This window comes from Gymnoscopelus microlampas (genome assembly GCF_963454915.1).
Source record: "Gymnoscopelus microlampas genome assembly, chromosome: 3".
Taxonomy (NCBI): Eukaryota; Metazoa; Chordata; class Actinopteri; order Myctophiformes; family Myctophidae; genus Gymnoscopelus; species Gymnoscopelus microlampas.
Genome location: NC_139940.1, coordinates 32,438,494 through 32,460,993, shown reverse-complemented (window position 1 = coordinate 32,460,993; position 22,500 = coordinate 32,438,494). Strand labels below are relative to the sequence as shown.

At 41.9% G+C, this 22,500-nt stretch overlaps 1 protein-coding gene across 1 annotated transcript in view; it reads right to left on the bottom strand.

Moving 5' to 3' along the window:
• adamts16 (ADAM metallopeptidase with thrombospondin type 1 motif, 16) overlaps window positions 1-22,500 on the bottom strand; it is a 96,699-nt gene that overhangs the window by 29,554 nt on the left and 44,645 nt on the right. Inside the window, exons 8-15 of the mRNA XM_084052308.1 lie at window positions 22,097-22,202; window positions 21,339-21,476; window positions 14,619-14,772; window positions 9,755-9,850; window positions 6,137-6,285; window positions 2,778-2,950; window positions 1,957-2,087; window positions 890-1,013 (exon numbers count right to left, since the gene is read on the bottom strand). Coding sequence (XP_083908434.1) covers window positions 890-1,013; window positions 1,957-2,087; window positions 2,778-2,950; window positions 6,137-6,285; window positions 9,755-9,850; window positions 14,619-14,772; window positions 21,339-21,476; window positions 22,097-22,202 — 1,071 coding nt within the window. The remainder of the gene's footprint in view (window positions 1-889; window positions 1,014-1,956; window positions 2,088-2,777; window positions 2,951-6,136; window positions 6,286-9,754; window positions 9,851-14,618; window positions 14,773-21,338; window positions 21,477-22,096; window positions 22,203-22,500) is intronic.

The following is a 22,500-nucleotide window of genomic DNA, read 5'->3' as shown; positions in this document are numbered from 1 at the left end:
TTTATTTTTATAATGGAAGTGGGATCGGGGGCTGAAAACCTTGTCCAAATATGGAGTCATACATCTTAGATAATGTCATAGATAGACTGACGTCATTAGACTGGGCCCACATGAAGTCCCAAACGCACATTATTAACACATTGACTGCCTGAATTATTTTCACTGCCTATTGTTATTCATGCCAGAGATTTTTCAATGGAAAAAAAAAAAGTACTCAGGAGCCATGATACAAAATTTTAAAGTTTTAAGTTAACAAGGAAGTGGATGAGAGTAAAGATCTTCGAAAATTCATATCTCCTTGGTCTTTGGGTCAAATTTAAAAAAAAAAAAAGTAAAAAAAAAAAAAAAAAAAAATTGAAAATTTTTGAAAAATTATTTTTTTACTAAAAACGAGTTAACTCGTTTTTAGCAGATCTTGGCACTCAAGTGATGAAAAGCTAAAAACGAGTTAATTCGTTTTAGGCATTCAATGTGTTAAGACCCCTGTCTTATTTCTAAATAATTCAAAGCAATTTAACAAGAGAAAGAATTTCAGTTTGTACACATAGAGATTAAAAAGGTTTACAGAAACTGCCTTGAAAGTAACAAATAATCAGGGGATTAAGGGGATTAGCCCTTTAAGACCGGGAACGCATCTGTGTCATTTTAGATTTCTTTGGGCTATTCAAAAATAGCATATATACAAGCTCATAGTGCGGCACCGAGTGCCGCACTATGAGCTTGTAGATCTGCTATTTTTGAGAAATCGTGAAAATGTGTGCAAATCTTTGAATATATATATATTTTTAAGACATTTTTAGAATCGGCCTCAGGTCTCAATGGGTTAAGGGGAAAAAATATGATCAACAACAGAACGTAACTATTATAAACTAGGGAGAACATGACCTACGGTTTGTGTAATGCTGCTTGGTGTACTGTCCCTTGAAGACCTTGCACGTGGAGTTGTCTCCCTTACACACCCCACAGGCATCAGGCACTGCACTGGAGCCTAACACACGGTCGCACCCAACTCTCTGTGGAAGAGGAAAAATATTCAAAGAATTATTACAAGTGATACAGGGAAACTCATTTAACCCCATGAATCCATTAAGAACGGGAACGCGTCTGTGTCATTTTTTAAGATTTCTTTGGGCTATTAAAAAATGGCAGATATACAAGGGCCGCGCTATGAAAAAATCTGCTATTTTTGAAAAAGAAATCGTGAAAATGTGTACAAATCTTTGAATGTATATTTTTCAAAGCGAACATTTGTGGAATGTTTTGCAAAGATTTGAGTTACAAATGTTGTTTCAAAAAATGTATGTATTAAGACATGTGCACAAATGTTTATGATTTTTTTCAAAAATTGCAGATCTACAAGCTCATAGCACGGCACTCGGTCCCACGCTATGAGCTTGTAGATCTGCTATTTTTGAATAGCCAAAGTATAAAATAATGGTTATGGCTCAAATCTAAAATGACACAGATGTGTTCCCGGATTGAATGGGTTAAAACTGTGAAAGCATCTGTGCCATTTTAGATTTGAGCTATATATCTCTTAGGATTTAGAACAGTGGTTTAGAACAAGTGGTTCCTTAAAAATAGCAGATCTACAAGCTCACAGTGTGTCACTTCGTGCCGCGCTGCGAGCTTGTACATGCTATTTTTGAACTTTTTTTGAACATTCTTGAAAGGGTAATAATTTTAACACAATTCTTCTCTTCTGGGGGGTCCCTGGCACAAAACATTTTCAGGTGATGGTCCGTGGCCAAATACATATAATTTTGGGGGTCCCTTGGCATGAAAAAGTTTGAGAAACACTGATTTTAGAAGGCATTTATAGAATCGGCCTCAGGTCTTATAAGGTTAAACTCAACAGCTACCAAACCGAAAAAAAAAAAAAAGTTTTCAAATCAATCCTCAACCTTAATTTTTTTTACGTTAACCTGTCATCACCTCACATTCATATTTCATTACCTCACACAGGCCATCAATGCAGACGTTTGAGCTGTCCTGGGAGCACAGCGTGCCGTCTTTCACTTTGCTGGCCAGGGCGAAGAAGAAATCATAGCCTTCAGCGAAGCAATACAGCTTACACAAGTCTTGATCTGGGAGGAGAGGAGAGAGACTAGATTAAATATCACACACTGATGAGCTTCCTGGGGACTGGATGAGTTCTCCATCACAGCATCCAGTGGTGGAAAAAGGACTCACATTTTTTACTTGAGTGAAAAGTATGAATACTGAAATGCAGACATACTCCGTTACAAGTCTGGAATTAAACATTTACTTGAGTAAAAGTGCAACAGTATTGGTATCAAAATGTACTTAAAAGTACCAAAAGTAGAAAGTACTCGTTAGGCAGAATGTCCCATTTCACAAGTTTTCAAATGTATACAAATCTTTTGAAAATAGCAGATCTACAAGCTCACAATGCGTCGCTTCGCGACGCATTGTGAGCTTGTAGATCGTCTATTTTCAAATGGCTGGAATGCATATACTGTAGGGCTGAAGTGATTAATGTATGTTTTGTTATAATAATCAAAATCTACAAAGTAACTGGTAACTTAAGTTTTCAAATAATTGTAGTGGGAGTAAAAAGTACAATATTTGCCTCTAAGGTGTAGTGGAGTAGAAGTAAAAAATCCCTAAAGATTGGAAATACTCCAGAAAAGCCAAAAAAATCCTCAAAATTGTACTTAAGTACAATACTTGAGTAAATGTCCTTAGTTACTTTACACCACTGACGAAAAGATGGATTTAGTGATACTTTTCCAAAGACAGGTCATCCTCCTTACCGTCCACTCTAGTGTAGGGCCTCCAGTTGTAGTACCATCCTCTGAACTGCTTGCTGTTGAACTCGGCACACTGCTGGGCTCTGTACTCTATGGCGTCAGAGGGACAGTCCTCTGTGTTACACAGCTTGTAGGACCTGGAGGAGCCGTCGCAGTACTTCCCTCCATACGCAGGTCTGAAAGACAAGACAGGAAAGAAGGACAAATAATCAGCATGTTGTATTATTACTGCTGCTATACCGAGATTAGTGTGGAGTAAAAAAAAAAGAAGTAGAAATGAACCCATTGAGACCCGAAACGCATCTGTGTCACTTTAGATTTCTTTGCTATTCGATTTTTTTTCCAAAATAGCAGATTTATATTCCTTCTGTGCAAATCTTTGAATATATATATACATTTTTAACTAAAATCTTTGCTTCTGGGGGGTCCCTGGAACAAAATATTTTGCTGTAGAATCAGAGCAGTCTCATCAGAGTGTGGCAGAGCATATCGTTGCTTTACAATTTACGAAAGAGAATTGTGTTAAGCCACAGTGTCAGGCTGTGAAACCAAAACAAGGCAAAAACATAAATATATGGGTTGTCTATATGGGTTGTCATATACTAATAATGATATACAGTATGTACATACTGTGTCTGTTCTACAATAAAAAAAAGCTGCGTGTTGATACCGCTATCAAGATCATTGGTTCTCAAAGTGGGGTCCGGGGACCCCCAGGGGTCCTTGAGGGGGTTCCAGGGGGTCCCCAGCAAAATGTGTGAGTATAGCGTCGCAATAATTTTACACTTTGGCTATACAAAAATTGCAGATATACAAGCTCATAGCGCGGCACTCATAGTGCGGCACTGAGTGCCGCGCTATGAGCTTGTAGATCTGCTATTTTTGAAAAATCTTGAAGATTCGTGCAAATCTTTGAAGGCGAACATTTTAACACAAATCTTTGCTTCTGGGGGTCCCTGGCACAACATATTTTCAGATGGGGGTCCGTGGCCAAATATATATCAATTGGGGGGTCCCTGGCATGAACAAGTTTGAGAAGCACTGATCTAGATCACCCAACAAGCCTCAGCTGTTGCATTTTGCCATAATCTCCTTGTCTCAAGTTATTTTCCGGAATGTTAGGATGCTCGGACAAAACGAGAGATGTTAGAGCATCTGCTGTGCGCTCTGAGAGCTCCCACAGTACGGCGATCTGAATGTCTCAAATGGGAATGCACTGAATGCTCTGAATTGTCAAATAACAAGAGAGACGCCTCCGAGCAACTTTAAGAATGCAGTTACATGTGTAACAGGGGGTACAGTTTAGCGGGAGGCATGCGTTAATCCGACAGACCTTTTCTCCGACTATGTGGCATCCGCGTGCGGTTAGGGTTAGGGTGCGGGTTTGGTTCGGGTTTAGTATTGGAAACGTCGGAGCGCTGCGCTGTCGGAGGAATGCGCTGTCGGACTAACGTACTGCACCCCAGTTTAGCCAGCTCAAGTGGCCAGCCTTGTGGTTAATAGACAATGTCCATAGCCGGATACTGGGTGGTCAGGGTCTAATCCCCGAGGCCGAAGCATAGCAAAAAGCAAAGACAATAAAAAATGGTACCCAGTGCCTCCCTGCATGCTTGGCACTCAGAATGAAGGGTTGGCTTTGGGGGGGTAAGTCCCTGCAACATACTGTACTAGCATCATGGGGGTCCAGGGGGTGTACTCAAGCTGCCTCATGCTATACAGAAACAGGAAATGGGCTCCTGACGTTATGGGCTGTTCCCAAGGCTACTTACTTACAGTTTGGGTAACACATGGAAAATAACGCAGATGACAATATAATCACCTAATACTATGGGAGATAAACACAAGATCTGCAAAAGCTGTATACTGTACTTAACTGAAACGCATAAAACTCAGACATGTTTGTGTATCTAATAGCCGTGTGGAGGAGGCCATTCCATTCACAGGTGCATATCCCCAGGCTATATGCTCCAGCTAATCCTTGGCTCAGGACAATTACATCTTCTATAAGCCCTCCAATCACACCATCACGGAGCTCTCTCTCTTTCTCGCCCCATCTCACTTACACCCACACTTATTTTCCTCTCATTATTTCCTCTCCGTTTTTCTTTCTGTGCCATCTCTGTCTTTTCCCACTTAACTCTTTAAGACCGGGAACGTATCTGTGTCACTTTAGATTTCTTTGGGCTATTCAAAAATAGCAGATATACAAGCTCATAGCGCGGCACCGAGTGCCGCGCTATGAGCTTGTATATCTGCTATTTTTGAAAAATCATGAAAGGTTGTTCAAATATTAGATTTTTTTTTTTTTAATTTTGGAGGACATTTGTAACTCAAATCTTTGCTTCTGGGGGTTCCTGGAACTAAATATTTGACAAATGTTCGCTTTAAAAAATATATAAACCAAGATTTTGCCACGCATTTTCACGACTTTTCAAAAAATAGCAGATCTACATGCTCGTAGCGCGGCAGTCTGTACCGCGCTACGAGCTTGTAGATCTGCTATTTTTGAATAGCCAAAGAGTTCCCTTCCCGGTCTTAAAGGGTTAACCGTTTCATCCTCTTCGTGTCCCTCAGTCTTTTTATATGTCCCTTTCTCTGCTTGCCAGCTTTCCTCCTCCCCCTTCTTATCCCATATCTATTATTCCCTACTTTATCATTCCTTCTCTTGCTCTCTCTCTCTCTCTCTCTCTCTCTCTCTCTCTCTCTCTCTCTCTCTCTGTCTGTCTGTCTAATTCATCCCAGCTCTTGACAGGATGTTGGCCCGGCGGGGCGGTTTGGTGATGAAGAGGTGGCCCCAGCGTTTGTGGCGGAGCGGCTGAGTGACTGATTGAGTGCATACTGTAAAGGCAGTAAGCAAAGGAAGTGAGAGATCTGTGTCAGCGATCTTCACTATTTCACTAATGTGTGTCTTATACTATGCTGTCTTCCAGATGGGCCTTGGGTCTCGGGAAAAAAATGAGAGATAAGCATTTATATCTAAGTAATGTCAATTTTCAAGAAAAACAAGAAGTCTTTATATGTGGTTTGCAGGGGCGTAACGATGCATTTTAACAGCGATACGATACGCATCACGATACATGGTTGACAATACGATACATGGACGATATTGGTTCATTCATGGCGATACGAAACGATGCGATTCGATGATTTAAAATCGATTCAGTAACTATTTACTATATAAACTTTGGCAAAGACATGGACATTGTACTTGAACACATATGGACATATGTTTTGTATGTGTGCTGACGTGAATTTACACTGTATGTCCGGTTTGCACATTAGTCAAATGATGTATTTCCATACATGCGTGTGCTTGCATGCGTGTGCGTTGTGCGTGTACGCGTGTGTTTGCGTGTTTCTACCTGGGGTGGGTGCACTGCCTCTCCCTGTAGGTGATGCCACTCTCACAGCTCCTGGAGCAGTCGGACCAGGACGACCATTCTGACCACTGTCCATGCTGAGGCCTAGGCCCCTCGTCTCCTTGCTTCACACACTGGCCCCTACGACACCACTGACAGAGACAGAGGGGCGGTGGGAGAGAGAGAGAGAGAGAGAGAGAGAGAGAAAGGGAGTCAGAGGGACAAAGCAAAGTGTCAAGAGTGTCCGAAAAAGACAGCTGAAACTGTGTCGAAGCCTTAACAACAGATGAAGCTACATTAAGCATGCTGGTACTTGTCCTTCATCTGTCTTGTACAGGTCCAAGAATTTAGTCGATTGGCAGATTTTTATGTTTTTCCCAGTACTGAATGAGTTATTGCCTCTAGTATATGAGATTTAAAGAGGTGCTTTTTCATGACTGTACGTGGGAAACTAACTTTTGTTGATTAAAGGGATGGTTCACCCAAAAAATCATTTTTTCCTATCGATTACTCAACCCCTGGGAGACTTGAATTCATGGATATCTTTTAGTTTTTGTTGCATTCCTAAGCCAATAATTTGGAGAAAAAAAAAAAAAAAGAAATCCATGAATTCAAGTCTCCATGGGGTGACTAATCGATAGAAAAAAAGTAATTTTGGGGGTGAACTATCCCTTTAAATCAACTAAGCGGTTACTCAACAAAGTCCTCTGAAAGGTTTTAGTGGAGGACAGACAGCCCTGTGTTTTTGTGCTCTTGACATAAAGATGCGAGGCTGGTTGGAGAGAGGACAGCGGTGGGTGTGCTCGAGGAGGCACACGTATCCAATATCTTCGCAATAACTCAGCAGGTTTCAATGATTACAAACGTCCACAAGGGAAGATAAACAAAAACACAGCTAACACACTCATGCTTCTTATACCCCACAGGCTGATCTCATGGTGCTTCACTGAGAACCAGAGAACAGCTGATTTCCCCTAAACTGTCTCTTCCCCCCCTGTGTGGAGTGCCATGAATTCCTAAGTGAGCGTGTCATTGTTTGCATTTAGTTTAATTGTCCCGCCGAGGGAGTATATGGGGATTAAACCATCAAGTTCAATACATTGAGAAGAGCAAATCAGCTTTCAGCGAAAGAGGGAGAGAGAGAGGGGGAGAGAGAGAGAGAGAGAGAGAGAGAGAGAGAGAGAGAGGGGGGGGGGGGGGGGATGCAAGAAACAAAGTAACCATGCCACACAATGCGGTGCAACTATAAAAAACATTGCTTCCCAGCACAATAAGGCACAATTCAGCTTCTTCATGGGTACTTGAAGGTTTATTATCCTGATTTGGGTCACAAAGACTCATAGAGGGACAGGTCATGAGAAGTGGAAGGTCAGTGCCTTGACCACAATTTCACAGTCCATTAACAGCAGAGTACTTACATTTGAAATCTGTTACACGTGCAAATAACAGCTCAATAAAGTTTAAGAAACCCTCATAGTATCCAAAGCTCTCTATATAGTTAACCCATTAAGGCCTGAGGCCGTCTTCTAAATCACACAAAACAGTTTTTTTTCGAAAAAACCTGTTGCTATATCTATGGTCTGTGGTTCTCAAACTTTTTCATGTCAAGGGCCACCAAAATGATATATGTATTTGGCCGCGGAAAATATGTTGTTCCAGGGACCCCCAGAGGCAAAGATTTGAGTTACAAATGTTCGCTTAAAAAATAAATATATTCAAAGGTTTGCACAAAATGTTCAAGATTTTTCAAAAATATCAGATCTACAAGCTCACAGTACTACGGCACTCGGTGCAACGCACTCTGCTATTTTTGAATAGCCAAAGTATAAAAGTTTAAAATGATTGTGATGCAATATTACCACATTTTGCTGGGGACCCCCTGGTACCCCCTCAAGGACCCCTGGGGGTCCCCGGACCCCACTTTGAGAACCACTGTTCTATATGACCCAGTTACTCTGGCCTTCGGCAGCACCCATGGGAGTCTGTGTGAACACTGTCACAGTAGCATGAATGATTACATTCTAGGGATTTGGTTTGAGTTTCTGGTTCTTTTCTGGTACAACGTACAGTGAGCGAAGATGTCATTTAAATCCTTCTATAAACAGCTAATTAAGTCTCCAAATCACTATTCTTTGGATAACAGCATCTATGAGCTGGGTTCTGCGGGCATGTTTTCATTTGAACCACAAGTCTGTGGTGAGATCTCTTAAAAGTGTGGTTTGTTTGGTGAGATGTTACCATGGAGCATGTGTGTGTTGCCAACAGAGGTAAAGGTAAAACACACACTTCTCTGGGTGATAAACAAGAAAAAAATTACACAGCCTTCATTTATAGCAGCTTGCAAGCTAAACTAATCGCAATAATCTCATTTTGGGGGATTAAGGGCAAAAAGTGCTGTTTAATGTGCATTCTATTATGAATTTGTTTACAGTATCAGGCTTGACTGACTGCTGCTGCTGCAGACAGTAGACTAGAATCTATAGCTATTTCCTTTATTAGAGGAGCAAATAAAACGTTGGGAAAAAAATGCCCCAAAACCTATCAAATACAAAATCGAGTTTTTAATCTAACCCTAAGCAGACTAAAAAATAAAATTGTAACCTTTCTACGCCCCTTTATCGCGGCACGTTTATAGAGCAGCTTTGCTAAAGCAAGCATCTCTCTCAGACATGTCTACATCTCAGTTGGAAGCCGATGACTTTTAGAATTGGCTCTGAGGGCACAGATGAATAAAGATGCATTCAAGTAAATGGTGTCCTGTGCCCATCCTGTGGTAGCCTGGTTCCAGACGAATCTGCCTTTGCAAAATTGCATGCACTTTAGCCCTCGGCAGATTAGGTCTGGCCCCCCTCCATAGAGATTTCATTTCTCTCCCTCCGCAGTTGTGCGGAACCAACCAGGGCCCAGTATCCAAATGTGGGCGGGCTTATCACAAGGAAGCACTGCTCTGATTGGTTCGTACAAGGAAGCACTGCTCTGATTGGTTTAGGTCTAACCAATAGAGTCCGTTTGGATCTTTTTGTAACCGCCCCTTGGAAACAAATCTACCGTTGATAGGGACCAGACTAATATCCACGCAGTGTGTCGTGTGATATTGTCTGGCCACACGAGGCTAATCCTGTGGGGCAAGAGCAAGGGGTACATAAACAAAAGAGCACAAGCAAACATACATTACACTACACCAGGGGTCTTCAACAGGGGGTCCGGGACCCCTAGGGGGTCCTCAGAGTTACTACAGGGGGTCCGCCAAGTCTTTGTGTGGTTGGGATTTTCGGAGTGTCGGTGTAGAGGGAAAAAAGAGCAGACCAAGTACAGAGCCAACGGTCAAGTTGACTAAATATTGAGGGTTTAAAAGGTTAACTATCTGAAGGTTTACTATCTATGACATCTATGAAAAAGGTTTAATCTGCAACATCATTTATACAATATTTTCATCTCTCTCGCAGCTAGGGGGTCCTTGGCCTGAAAATGTTGAAGACCCCTGCACTACACACACACACACAGGCACGAGTGCGCAGGCACACACACGCATGCACTCGCGCGCACACACACGCACACGCACACGCACACGCACACACACATACACACACACACACACAGTACAGTACAGTAGTAACTCACCATGTCAGGCCCACAGGCAGAGCCCTCAGCAGCTGGCATGAATTTTGTCTCACACTTCCTCCCAACACGGTGACACCACAGAGCTTTGCAGATGTCCTTAAGGCACAAACACACATGCACGTACACATACAAACACACACACACACGCGCACACGCACACACACACACACACACACACACACACACACACACACACACACACACACACACACACACACACACACACAGACACACACACACACACACACACACACACACAGTTAGTAATAATGCACACAAGCTTATGTCTAGAAAATGTAGATCTAAAAGCAAGACCACCGTTTTTATTAAAGTATCAAATAATCCGGTGGAAACTGGCAAGTAAAGGGTGTTTAAACACCCTCCTCAACTCTCTACAGTGGAATGTGGGTTAACATTTTATGGCCAAACCAACAGAAACAGCCTAAAGTTTGTTTGATTGATATGAAACTTAATCAGTTTTATGGCGGCAGATAAACACATTTGAAAATAGGCCTAAAAAAAAGTCAGTGATTTATATGAAATATGTTGTTATGAGAAGGAAACTTAACCTCAAAAGACTTCAAAGTTAGAAAGAGGAAGTCAACTTGCTAGCAAAGACATGGCGATAGTCTGTACTCTGCACTATTGTAGGTCTCAGTAATGAGTGGACCTTTCAGCAGGTTATATGACACTATTATTATGTTCAAAACATGCTTTCTGGCACCAAATTACAGTAGCTGGATTGTCAGAAGAATACTCCTTACAACAGCTGTACACAAAGAAAGCCAGTGATGGGAAAACTGAATTGTCAAAAATAATCTTCTGGTCGAGCTATAAAAAAGTCAGGGATGGGAACTCTGTGAAAGACAACTTGTGTGATTAATGATCGTTTGGCCAATCTGCAGTCTTCCTTTGTGTTCGTGTGTTTGTGTTTCCAAAATGTTCAACTCTTTAGGAGTTCAGCCAAACAAAAATATATAGAAGAAAAAGAAAAGCAATGCCAATTATGTCTGCCAATGGTTTGGCTTGGTCCCATTCAGGGTCACAAAAAAACACTATCTGGGAGATGAAACGGTCCCTGCAGAGATGTAAATAAACTGTTTAAAATCAACATTGTTGACATTGTTTGTAACTTTTTCCCCCTAAAACTATGCTTTTCTATACCTATATTTGCATACATCGATCTCACACAGAGTAAGCAGGCAAACAGATACATGTACACAAATATAATAGTAAATCAAGGCAAATATGTTTTACTCTCCTCCGAGCATGAAATGCATGAGTGCAAAAGTTCAACAGCAGACTTGATACTCATGACCAGTGGTGGAAAAAGTACTCACATTTTGAACTTAAGTAAAAGTATCAATACTGCAATGCAAAAATACTGTGTTACAAGTAGAGGTAAAAGTACAGACAATTGGAAATACTCCGGTAAAGTAAAAGTACCCCAACATTTTACTTAAAGTACAGTACTTGAGTAAATGTACTTAGTTACTTTATACATGGCTGACTTTCTTTCTTTCTCAGTGGGATATTGCACGTTCACATGGGAGGATTTGGGGAACTTCCCCTGCTCTCAGAAACTGTGTCTGGGTTGCTTGAGAAACATGGCCCGCTACTTTTTTTTTTAACATGTCCACATTGTTACTATATGAATGACTATATCAGATTCTGACAACTCAGTGCAGATGCAGACAGGCACCCCTGCCCCTTGTGCTCGCTTGCCAAAAGCCATCATGGATCCCATCCCAAGGCCTATTTGTGCAGCTGTTTTGCTAAGTCAGGGCTTTTCCAATAGTAAAAAGACGGAGAGAGAGAGAGAGCGCACGGCAGGGAGAGAGGGAGAGAGAGAGAGAGAGAGAGCACAACGATGGACACAGAGAGAGAAAGAGAGAGAGACACTGTTGTGTTTTTTTTCACCAGGGTAACCCAGCTCCACCCATATACCCCATCGAGAGTATCATTTTGGCCTCCTCCTCCAAGTCTGTTCCCTTATCTTGAAAGTGCCTGCCAGAAGGTTTTCGTGAAATATAAATTCATAACACAATAAATTGGACCTCGAGGGCCGAATAACACATCGAGACCGGGAACGCATCTGTGTGTCATTTTAACATTTCTTTTGGGCTATTAAAAAATAGCAGATATACAAGCTCATAGCGCGGCACCGAGTGCCGCGCTATGAGCTTGTAGATCTGCTATGTTTTGAAAAATCGAGATTTTTTTTGCAAATCTTTGAATATATATATTTTTAAAGCGAACATTTGTAAAATATTGTTTTGGTTCCAGGGACCTCCAGAAGCGAAGATTTGAATTACAAATGTTCGCTTTAAAAAAATATATATATTAGAAGATTCAATGATTTTTCGCTATGAGCTTGTAGATCTTGCTTGTAGATCTGCTATTTTTGAATAGCCCAAAGGAACGTTAAAGTGACACAGACGTGTTCCCGGTCTCAATGGGATAATAAACGCTGTAATAAGTAACAAGTGTCTGGAGAGGGATGAAGTTATGTGGACCACTTTGGTGTTTGGGGGTCCAGTGCACCTTGCTGACCATGAAGCGTAAGAGAGGAGGTGCAACATTACACAATCCCCTGTGTTCATCAGAGTGTAAGAACGGACCAAATGGCAGCGGCAAACGGCCCATAGCTGAATAGGTAGAGAGAGGCCTTCTGGGAATAAGGAGGAGGTCACCAGTTTCGACCCTTGGCTCAACTAGTCTATGTCGAAGTGTCCCAGAGACCCAAGACACTAATAATCCCTACAACTGCTCCCCCCATTTGCTCATCTGAGCAGCCATCTGCTGGGTGAAGCAGTAAAAGTAATTTACCCCTCCTTCTGGGGACCAGAAAATACTATTTTTCCCCAAAACAACTAGCCAGCGATCCTCCTCCACTATATTAAAACAATGTGTGGGCATTGTGTTGGCTTATAGGGGATAAGGATATATATGACACCCTATATTCAGGGTGTCACCTATAGTATGTCACAGCCTACTCCCAGGTCAATCCACACAGTGACTGTGAGTGTCTAATAAAAGAGGCATTCCTCAAAACAATCCGGAGAAAAAAAAGAAAATCCTGTGTTTTAATCTATGCAAGGAAATGGAAGTCTGATAGTACACAAAACTAACACATTAATAAATAACTACTTTTCAAAGTATAACATACAGTATACCGAAGAACAGTCATCCTATATAGTGGTACAGGTCACTTTACAGATGTGACATGCACACAGATGTTTATAATAGATGTTTATAACATAGGAGTAAGAACCTTGTGCACAGCATCTCCAAGCACAGTGAACGCTACAACAGTCAAACTGTTCTCAATCTTGAATATTCCTTTTTTTTTGTGTACTTTCCTTCCTATTATTTATTATTATTGATGCTGCTACAGTGTAGTGAGGAACCAGAAAAAAACATATGTTTAGTCTCATGTATCTGTACAGGACAGTAACAATAAAGAACACTTTGAAACTTGAACCTATTTTACACAATACAATCCTCAGTGTTTATAACTAAAAGTGTACAAATGGACGCTCACAGGTCCATTTGGTTCCATTGGTACATGCTTAGAGTTATATGAAGGCTCTAGACTGTGCAGTGTACTGTGATCATGTAGTGTGGTCCATCACACAGCGGGTCTCAGTGAGGATGGAGACAATGGGAGAGCAACCAGGAGAGATTCCCATTGGCCACACTCCAGCATATATTTAGCTTTCTTTCCCACTGAGTATTTCATGGGCAGCAGTGTAACTCTGTCTGGTGTGTGTGTGTGTGTGTGTGTGTGTGTGTGTGTGTGTGTGTGTGTGTGTGTGTGTGTGTTTGCCTGTGTGTGTGTGTGTGTGTGTGTGTGTGTGTGTGTGTGTGTGTGTGTGTGTGTGTGTGCGTGCGTGCGTGCGTGCGTGCGTGCGTGTGCGCGCGAGGGCAATCAAGCCTAATGTTATCAATCAGCCAATCATTTAATTCTGACTCATTTTCTTCCATTATTCCTCACTACCTCCCCCCTCTCTATCTCTCATCTCTTCCATCATCCTCTCCATCAACACCTCTCCTCCTCCTCCTCCTCCTCCTCCTCCTCCTCCTCGGTAGGCAAATGCCACCAGATTTCTGTGACTCATTAAGTGCCATAAGTCCATGACTTATGACCTGCCTCATTTTCAAGATCAGGGGGGAAAAAAACTCTTAGGAAAACACCAGCCATGGAGATTTGAACTCCTTTTTAAAATGTGTGTGGAATGACATAATTGAGATGAAATCTGTGTACAGTACATCCACTTGAGGCTATATTTCACCGGCGGAAAGAAAAATGGAGCTCTTAAAAGGTTTCACTATGAAATATCCATTCAATAAAGCCGATGTGTTTTTTTTTTCTCTTTTTCGCTGACAGGACAGGACGTCTCTTCTATTTTCCTACTTTCCAGTGGTGTAAAGTAACTAAGTACATTTACTCAAGTGCTGTACTTAAGTAATTTCCAATTGTCAATACTTTTACTTCTACTCCACTACATCTCAAAGGGAAATATTGTATTTACTAGTTACTTTGCAGATATAAATGATTACACTATAAAACATACATTAACCACTTTAGCCCTATTTTATACCTAGGCTATTTGAAAATAGCAGATCTACAACCTCACAATGCGTCGCATCGCGACGCATTGTGAGGTTGTAGATCTGCTATTTTCAAACATTTTAGTACTTTTACTTTTGGTACTTTTGTACTATTACTCAAGTCAAATTTTTAATTCCGGACTTTCACTTGTAACAGAGTACTTCTTCTACATTGCAGTATTGATACTTTTCCTTAAGTAAAACATTTTCCACAGTACTTTTTCCACCACTGCTACTTTGGATGGTTTACCTTCTTGAAATCCAGGGTGCAGAGTTTGGCCTTCTCCCCAAACTGCCACTTGCACTGTGTGTCTGCGTCGTACAGCTCCCCGGGGAGCTTCTCTGGGTAGCTGTACTCCTTCACTGACCTGGGCTCATCTGACAGACACAACGCCTGGGCAGAGCTGGAGAGGAGAGGAGAGGAGAGGAGAGGAGAGGAGAGGAGAGGAGAGGAGAGGAGAGGAGAGGAGAGGAGAGGAGATGAAGGAAGAGGAGGAATAACCCATTAAGACCTGAGGTCACATTCTACAAATGTCTTCTAAATCCCAAAAGTTTTCTGAAATGTTGCTATAATATCAGTAGTGCTCACACTTTTTCAATGTCAAGGACCCCCAAATGTATATGTATTTGGCCAAGGACCCCCATCTCAAAATAATTTGTTCCAGGGACCTCCAAAAGCAAAGATTTTAGTTAAAAATGTTCGATTTAAAAATATATATCACGATTTAAAAAAAAAAGGCAGATCTACAAGCTTATAGCGCGGCACAAAGTGACACGCTATGACCTTGTAGATCTGCTATTTTTGAATAGCAAGGCTAAAATGTAAAATGACACAGGTGCTTTCCCAGAGCAGCATATAGGCTAAAGGACAGAGAGGATTCCGAGGAGAGAAGAGTAGGAGAACAAGGGGATGATAGCGGAGCGAGGCATGAATGAATCATTGGTCTTTAGTGTTTCTGATAAACGCTACATGCAGGCATAAACACACATAAACGACAGAAGATTATAACTCTCGTTTAAGAGACGTGATTGATTGTTGGCATGCTCAGCTCACACACACACATATATACACAATATCTCGTGGGCTTCAGAAAGGACTGTCATATGTGTTGCCGTGGTAACATAACAACGACCCTGAGAATAATAGTTTTAATGCATCAAGCACTCGGTCCGTGGCAGACAGACATAATAAATGCTTGCTTGTATCACTCATACTCTTTAACACGCGTGGGGGGGAGGGGGGTTCCCAGTGTGTTAGCTGATATCATCAGTAACTATACAGAGACATGTTTTACAGCTTAAACACTGCGGGCAGAGGAATATAATGCAAAGTATGTTGAAAAGAGCTGGAAAGGGCAAAAAAATATGTTGGCCCACGGTGATAGCGAGTGAGTCCTGATTGCTTTAGCAGAGTGTGCACTTGTGTGCTTGTGCGCACGTGTGTGTGTGTGTGTGTGTGTGTGTGTCTGTGTGTGTGTGTGTGTATTTTATTTCATGCAATCTTCCATTGCTTTATTGGCCCTATGCGCCTACAGAGAACAATGCTGTTCTACATATGCTGTCATTTCAGTGGATGTTATATATCGCTGTATTATTCACATCAGTAAGGATGAAAAAGACATTACATTACCAGCACACACACACACACACACACAGGCACATAAGGGCATGCTTGAATACATAGGCTATAGAGTGTATAGGTCCTGAATAATACTAATTGTTCATATTTATTTAACATACAGTATGATGTATGAATCATATATCATATGATAAAGTTTACAATAGGGCTTGAGTGGTTACTGGCACTTGGCTGTCACCTGTACTCAGTCAAGTTTGAGCCAATCAGTTGAATAGGAAAGGGACATGGGGCTTGTCTGGCTGTTGAGCAAATAAATGGTAAATGGTGCATTTAAATAGTGCTTTATCCGAGGCGCTTTACGATGATTGTGCATTTACACTCAACCATTCACACACACATTCATAACACCGATGGCGGAAGAAACTATGCAAGGCACCAATCTGCTCATGGGGAGCAATTAGGGGTTCAGCGTCTTGTTCAAGGACACTTAGACATTGACTCTGGGGGAACCCGGGATCGAACTGGCAACCTTCCGGTTGCCAAACCGTTAAGACAGGCTCAGAAAATATTCAGTGATGCTACCCATGTTCTACATGGAAAGTTTGTAATGATGCCCTCTGGGAGAAGGTACAGCGAACCAAAATGGAACTATGTCAGATTTAAAAAATCGTTCTTACCGGTGTCAACTAAAATGTTGAACGAGGCTCTGAAACAGCATTGACTGTGAGAAGATTAGACTGACCACAATGTGTGCACTTGTGTAATGTTGTGTCCCCTCTGTTATGTATTTTGTCTTTGGTCACTGATGTTTTGTGTGTGGCTGCAGCAGGGGTGAAAGCCCAAGCCAAATTTCCCTTGTGGACAATAAAGTTTACCTTACCTTACCAAACGGCCACTCTACCCCTGAGCCACTGCCGCAGAGGCATATGGTCATACAATTACAGCCAAAAGAACATGGCGGTGGTGACCCACTGGCGTAGCGTGGGCACTCTGGAGAACTGGAAATCTTTTTGAAGGGAACTTGCCGCTATGACCGGAGCTTCTGTCAACCAAATTCACCAATGCAGTGATGGTCTCAAATTCCACTGCACACCAGACCTTGTCTCGAGGGCACAGCAGTTGAGAACCTTGCTTAACTGCGTGTTGCTGGAAATGAGTTTCTCCTGTTTTCCTGACTTTAACGGTGTGGCACCTAGGGGGTGAACCGTCTAGGAGGTCTGTCTGAGTCTGACTAGTGTGTTAGTCTGCGGCTAATCTCACAAACCACTGGACAGATCAGTGCCAGATTTCTTGTGCACACTGCCAGAAATCCCCAAGTATTTTCCCACGTATTGTGCATATTTGTTTTTTGGGGTGAATTCTTTTCACATTTTGTGAATTCATAATCTCAGACACATTCTGTCCTGCCTTCTCTCCATATCTGGGCAAAAATGACGTTATCTGCATGACTTCATCAACATGATGTGAGAGAATCACAGGGAACCACGCCGTTAGTAGACCCCGTCCTGTTTTCATGCACCTACTAGTGAGTGAAGTTGCACCAGAACAACTTCTCACTCAATCAATCTGAAAGACAATGGAAGGTCTGGCATGTCATTGACAAACTAAACTTAAAATATGGACCTCGACACCCAAAGTGGGTCATCAGCAGAGGGTAAAATGCATAACAATTATTTGATAATTGAACTTTTATTGTTTGGTTTGTTGCAAACGGTGCTACTGATGATGCACAACAACTTTCAGGGTATTCTGACAATAAAGTATCATCATCATCATTCATGCTGGGCTATTTGGGGCTAATTTTAAAAACCTTTGAAAAATCGACGCACAATGCTTAGTGACGCGACGTGTTGTGAGCTTGCAGACGGGCCATTGTCACTACTTGTCAAGCAATGAAAACTGAAGTGGTTGGGCCTTGTTCTAGGGAGACTGTTGATGTCTGGCACCCACGGGACCCATTGAAGCTCTGCTTATAATAACATTGGCAACAACAACGATGCTCTATGTGTCTTTGCCAGTATGCCTGAGTCACAAATCTCTTCCCTGAGCTTTAAGCCAATAAGAAGTCTGCATGGTTGCTGTCATCCAGGCCTCTTCAAATCAAACGGCCTCCGACCAGGATCAAAGCTGACCATACCCTTAAGATAAAACTGCCGACTAAACGAAACTGACTGTTCACATAATTGACACAGACCCCTCTTGGTTAGTGACTAACAAAAGAGAGACTGCATTAACCAATTAAACCCTATTGACCGGAGTCCACCCAGGGGTCTAAACGAGGCCCCCTCCTTTTTCCCCTCGAGGCGTGTTGTGAGCTTGTACAGTAGATCGGCCAGTGTCGCAGAACATTTGCCCCCAGAATAGGGACACTAAGGTTTATGTGGTTATTAAGGTATGTATGGTCTAAAACAGGGTTAGGCAACCTTAGTCAATCACGGGTGCCAACATTGGCACATACAGGGGAGGGTGATGACTGGCACACTGGCATAAGTGTGAGAAAATAAACTAATTTTAAAAATCAATTGTCAATTAAATTAAGTCCCCTCACACCTGCACATAATTCTAAATGTATTCAAACTCTGAACTCTATCTGGGGAGGGAGTCTGGGAGATAGGTGGGTTATTATATTGCTCTGAATCTGATGTTTATTACATCCTGATTTGAATGAAAATATTTCAAAAGAAGGAGAAAAAGAAAAAAAGAAAGGTTGTAATGCGTATGGACAATACAAAAATATGTTGGAAATATATTTTGATGTGGCGTCACAATTAAACTTAAATAAAAACATGGCACTTCCTGGTCTAAAATATGACATTATGTGGCTGAGCACAGCACTGCCTTTACATAAGAAGGCAAACATGCAGACAGTAATGGAAAGATACCGTCTCTAATAACTCAACAAGGCACAAAAAAAAGAGTTCTATAATATAATCACATACTACAGTGGTTTGTTAAAAGTGCACCGAGTGCCGCACTATGAGCTTGTAGATCTGCTATTTTTGAAAAATTGTGAGCGAAATGGTCCCTTATACCGGTTCTGTATAACTCTGTGCAAAATGTAAACCAAATGGATCACTGACATGCAACACTATATAACCATTAGAGGGGAGAGAAGTGTTTGTCAGTGAATGAGTGCTAAAGGGAACTACGTTGGCACGGAGCTCGCCGCCACGTGGCCCCCCCCGGGGGTGACGGGAGTTTAATATAAGGCTGACAGGCCTAACGAGGGTGAGGTCATCCATGGCTCTAATAACTCCAGCGAGGAAATACAGTGTCTGTCCCCACCAGCCACATAGAGGGGAGACCTGACAGGTCAGTTAACACACTGGTAAATTTAGTGGAAAGGCTCCGGTCGGGGGGGGGCTATCTGGTTTCACACACACACACACACACACACACACACACACACACACACACACACACAGACGCGCGCACACACACACACACACACACACGCCTGCCACACATGCATGCCATTGCTATCGGGCAGAAACCTTGTATCTCCACATTTAAACATTTTATGTAGGGCATTCATTTTATGGTTAATTAATAATGCCCTACTTTGTCGTATGCAAAAAGTTAAGTAAATATCAGATCTACAAGCTCATGCGTTGTTGTGAGCTTGTAGATTGCCATTATTGACCCATTAAGACCTGGAACGCATCTGTGTCATTTTTTGATTTCAGCTAAAAAGCCTTTCAGCTAAAAAGCCTAAAAAGCACTTTGGCTATTCAAAAATAGCAGATTTACAAGCTCATAGCACGACACTGTAGATCTGCTGTTTTTGGAAAATCGTGAAAATGTGTGCAAATCTTTGAATATATATTGTTTTAAAGTGAATATTTTTAACTCAAATCTTTGCTTCTGGTGGTCCCTGGAACAGAATATTTTGAGATGGGGGTCCGTGGCCAAATATATATCATGTTGGGGGTCCTTGACATGAAAAGGTTTGAGCACCACTGATATAGAAACATACGTTTTTTCAGAAAACTGTTGGGATTTAGAAGACATTTTTAGAATCGGCTTCAGGTCTTAATGGGTTAAGTGTGTCTGTGGGTCTTTATGAAAAGCATTAACGAGAGCTTGTGAATAAATAAAAACTACATTGGATCCTTTGGCGCACAGGTTATTTTTCCTATTTCCTGAAAAGTAACATACAAGGTTTCCACACACACAAACACACACACACACACACACACACACACACACACACACACACACACACACACACACACACACACACACACACACACACACACACACACACACACACACACACAGAAACACAGACAGATACATAGCCTACAGACACGTCCATGATCCTTATTTGCTCGCTTAAGCGAGTGCAGACATGAATACACGTCCGCAAGAACATATATAGGTTATCGTAGACATGCTTGCTCACTGGCATGAACTCAAGCTTGTGCAAACACACACACACACACACACACACACACACACACACACACACACACACACACACACACACACACACACACACACACACACACACAGACACACACACACACGCACACGCACACGCACACGCACACGCACACACGCACACACGCGCACACACTAATCATCTCTCTCAGTCAGAGCAGTTTTTTCCCTCTCTCACTCACACGTATACAGTACATGCACTTTAACACACAAATACATCATACCCAGACACTATCTGTAATACAAGACAGCAGAATAGCACCATGCACTGCATATCAGTCAGCATGGTTGCTTCATTAGCTATATTTAAGCCTTTAACTCATACTCATACTCATACTGACACACACTCATGCACACACTCATGCACACACTCAAGCACACACTCATGCACACACACATGCACACACACACGCACGCACGCACACACACATGAACGCACGACAAATGCAGTTTGTTCCCACATCGGTAAAAAGGGAAGTGCCCTATAACTTACAACATTCTACTATAGCTTTTTTAGTATGTTTTGTCCCCTGTGTGTGTGTCTGTCTGTGTTTGTATGTTTATTTGTTGTACACTTGTCTAATCTTGCAAACCCCCCAAATAACGACGGTTGACGTCATAGACTGGTCGCAATTGCTGGTGGAGTTACAGTATGCGCTCCAATGAGCGCATGAATCTGTCAGTTATTATGAACTTTGGATCCTATCTGCATTTGCATTTTATTTGTATTTGATATAACTTATGTTAAAACTATTACAATCCATTTTTTTGGTATCCTCAGGCCAGGGATAAATGAAGTTTGTCTTACATGTTCCTACATTTTTCCACATTAAAGTGCCACACATTTACGTTGAAATGATCACTATAATTGCAACGTTTACAATGAAGAATGAACACGTTACACGAGTCTGACACAGATTATTATTACTGTTATAAAACGTTGCTCACTTGAGAAAGCGGCTGAGGTACTGTCGGCTACAGGCGGACCAGGAGAAGATTCCGTTGTGACCGGCCAGTGTGGGAGACATGATGTTACCCTCAGACTTCTTGCAGACGTTCCCCTCCCCGTCGTGGACCATTCCAAAACTAGGAAAGTGAAGAAGAATATTGTTTTCCTTCCTTTTTAGACATTTTCTGTTGAAACGTTCAGGTACAATAGACAATATGTATCACAAAAGCTATACGAGCACACTGCCGATGTCATGCAACGCCATCATACGACAAAGTATTAAATAGGGTTTTTTAAGTGGTTAAAGCCCCTATATAGGTACATTTGTGCTGAAGGACAATACACCATACCGTATACACCAGTCGGTCTCAAACCTTTTCATGTCAAGGACCCCCAAAATGACATGTATTTGGTTGCGGACCCCCATCGCAAAATATTTGTACCAGGGACCCCCAGAAGCAAAGATTTGAGTTACAAACGTTCGCTTAAAAATATATATATTCTAAGATTTGAACACATTTTCACGATTTTTCAAAAATAGCAGATCTACAAGCTCATAGCCCGGCACTCGGTGCCGCGCTATGAGCTTGTATATCTGCTATTTTTGAATAACCAAAGTATAAAATATGGATAAAGTTAACTAATTTTGCTGGGGACACCCTGGTACCCCCCCACCCCAAGGACCCCTGGGGGTCCCCGGACCCCCCTTTGAAAACCAATTGTATGCACTATGCTGTATGTTTGGACAGATGCTTACTTGTGTCCAGACTCGTGTGCGATGGTGAAGGCTAAGCCCAGGCCTGTGTCTTCATTTATGGTGCAGCTCCTGTATTTGCTGCACATCCCACTGATTGGAGCAAAACCTGCACACAGACACACAACAGTATGCAGAAGAAGAAATGAATGAATGAAGACAAGAGGGTTAGCATGATATTAAAGCCTAGTTCCAACCTTAACTTACTTACTTAAAGAGATAGTTCACCCCTTTTTAGCGGCGCTAGCCGCTCTATACCTTTAGGCATAGAGCGGTAGCCCTCTATACCTGGCTTTTGCGTCAACGTTCTGATTGGTCAGACACGTCAACAAAGTGATTGGTCAAGCTTCACGTGACACGTGGCTATAAACACATTATAAACACTTATTGATGACAAAATGTATCAA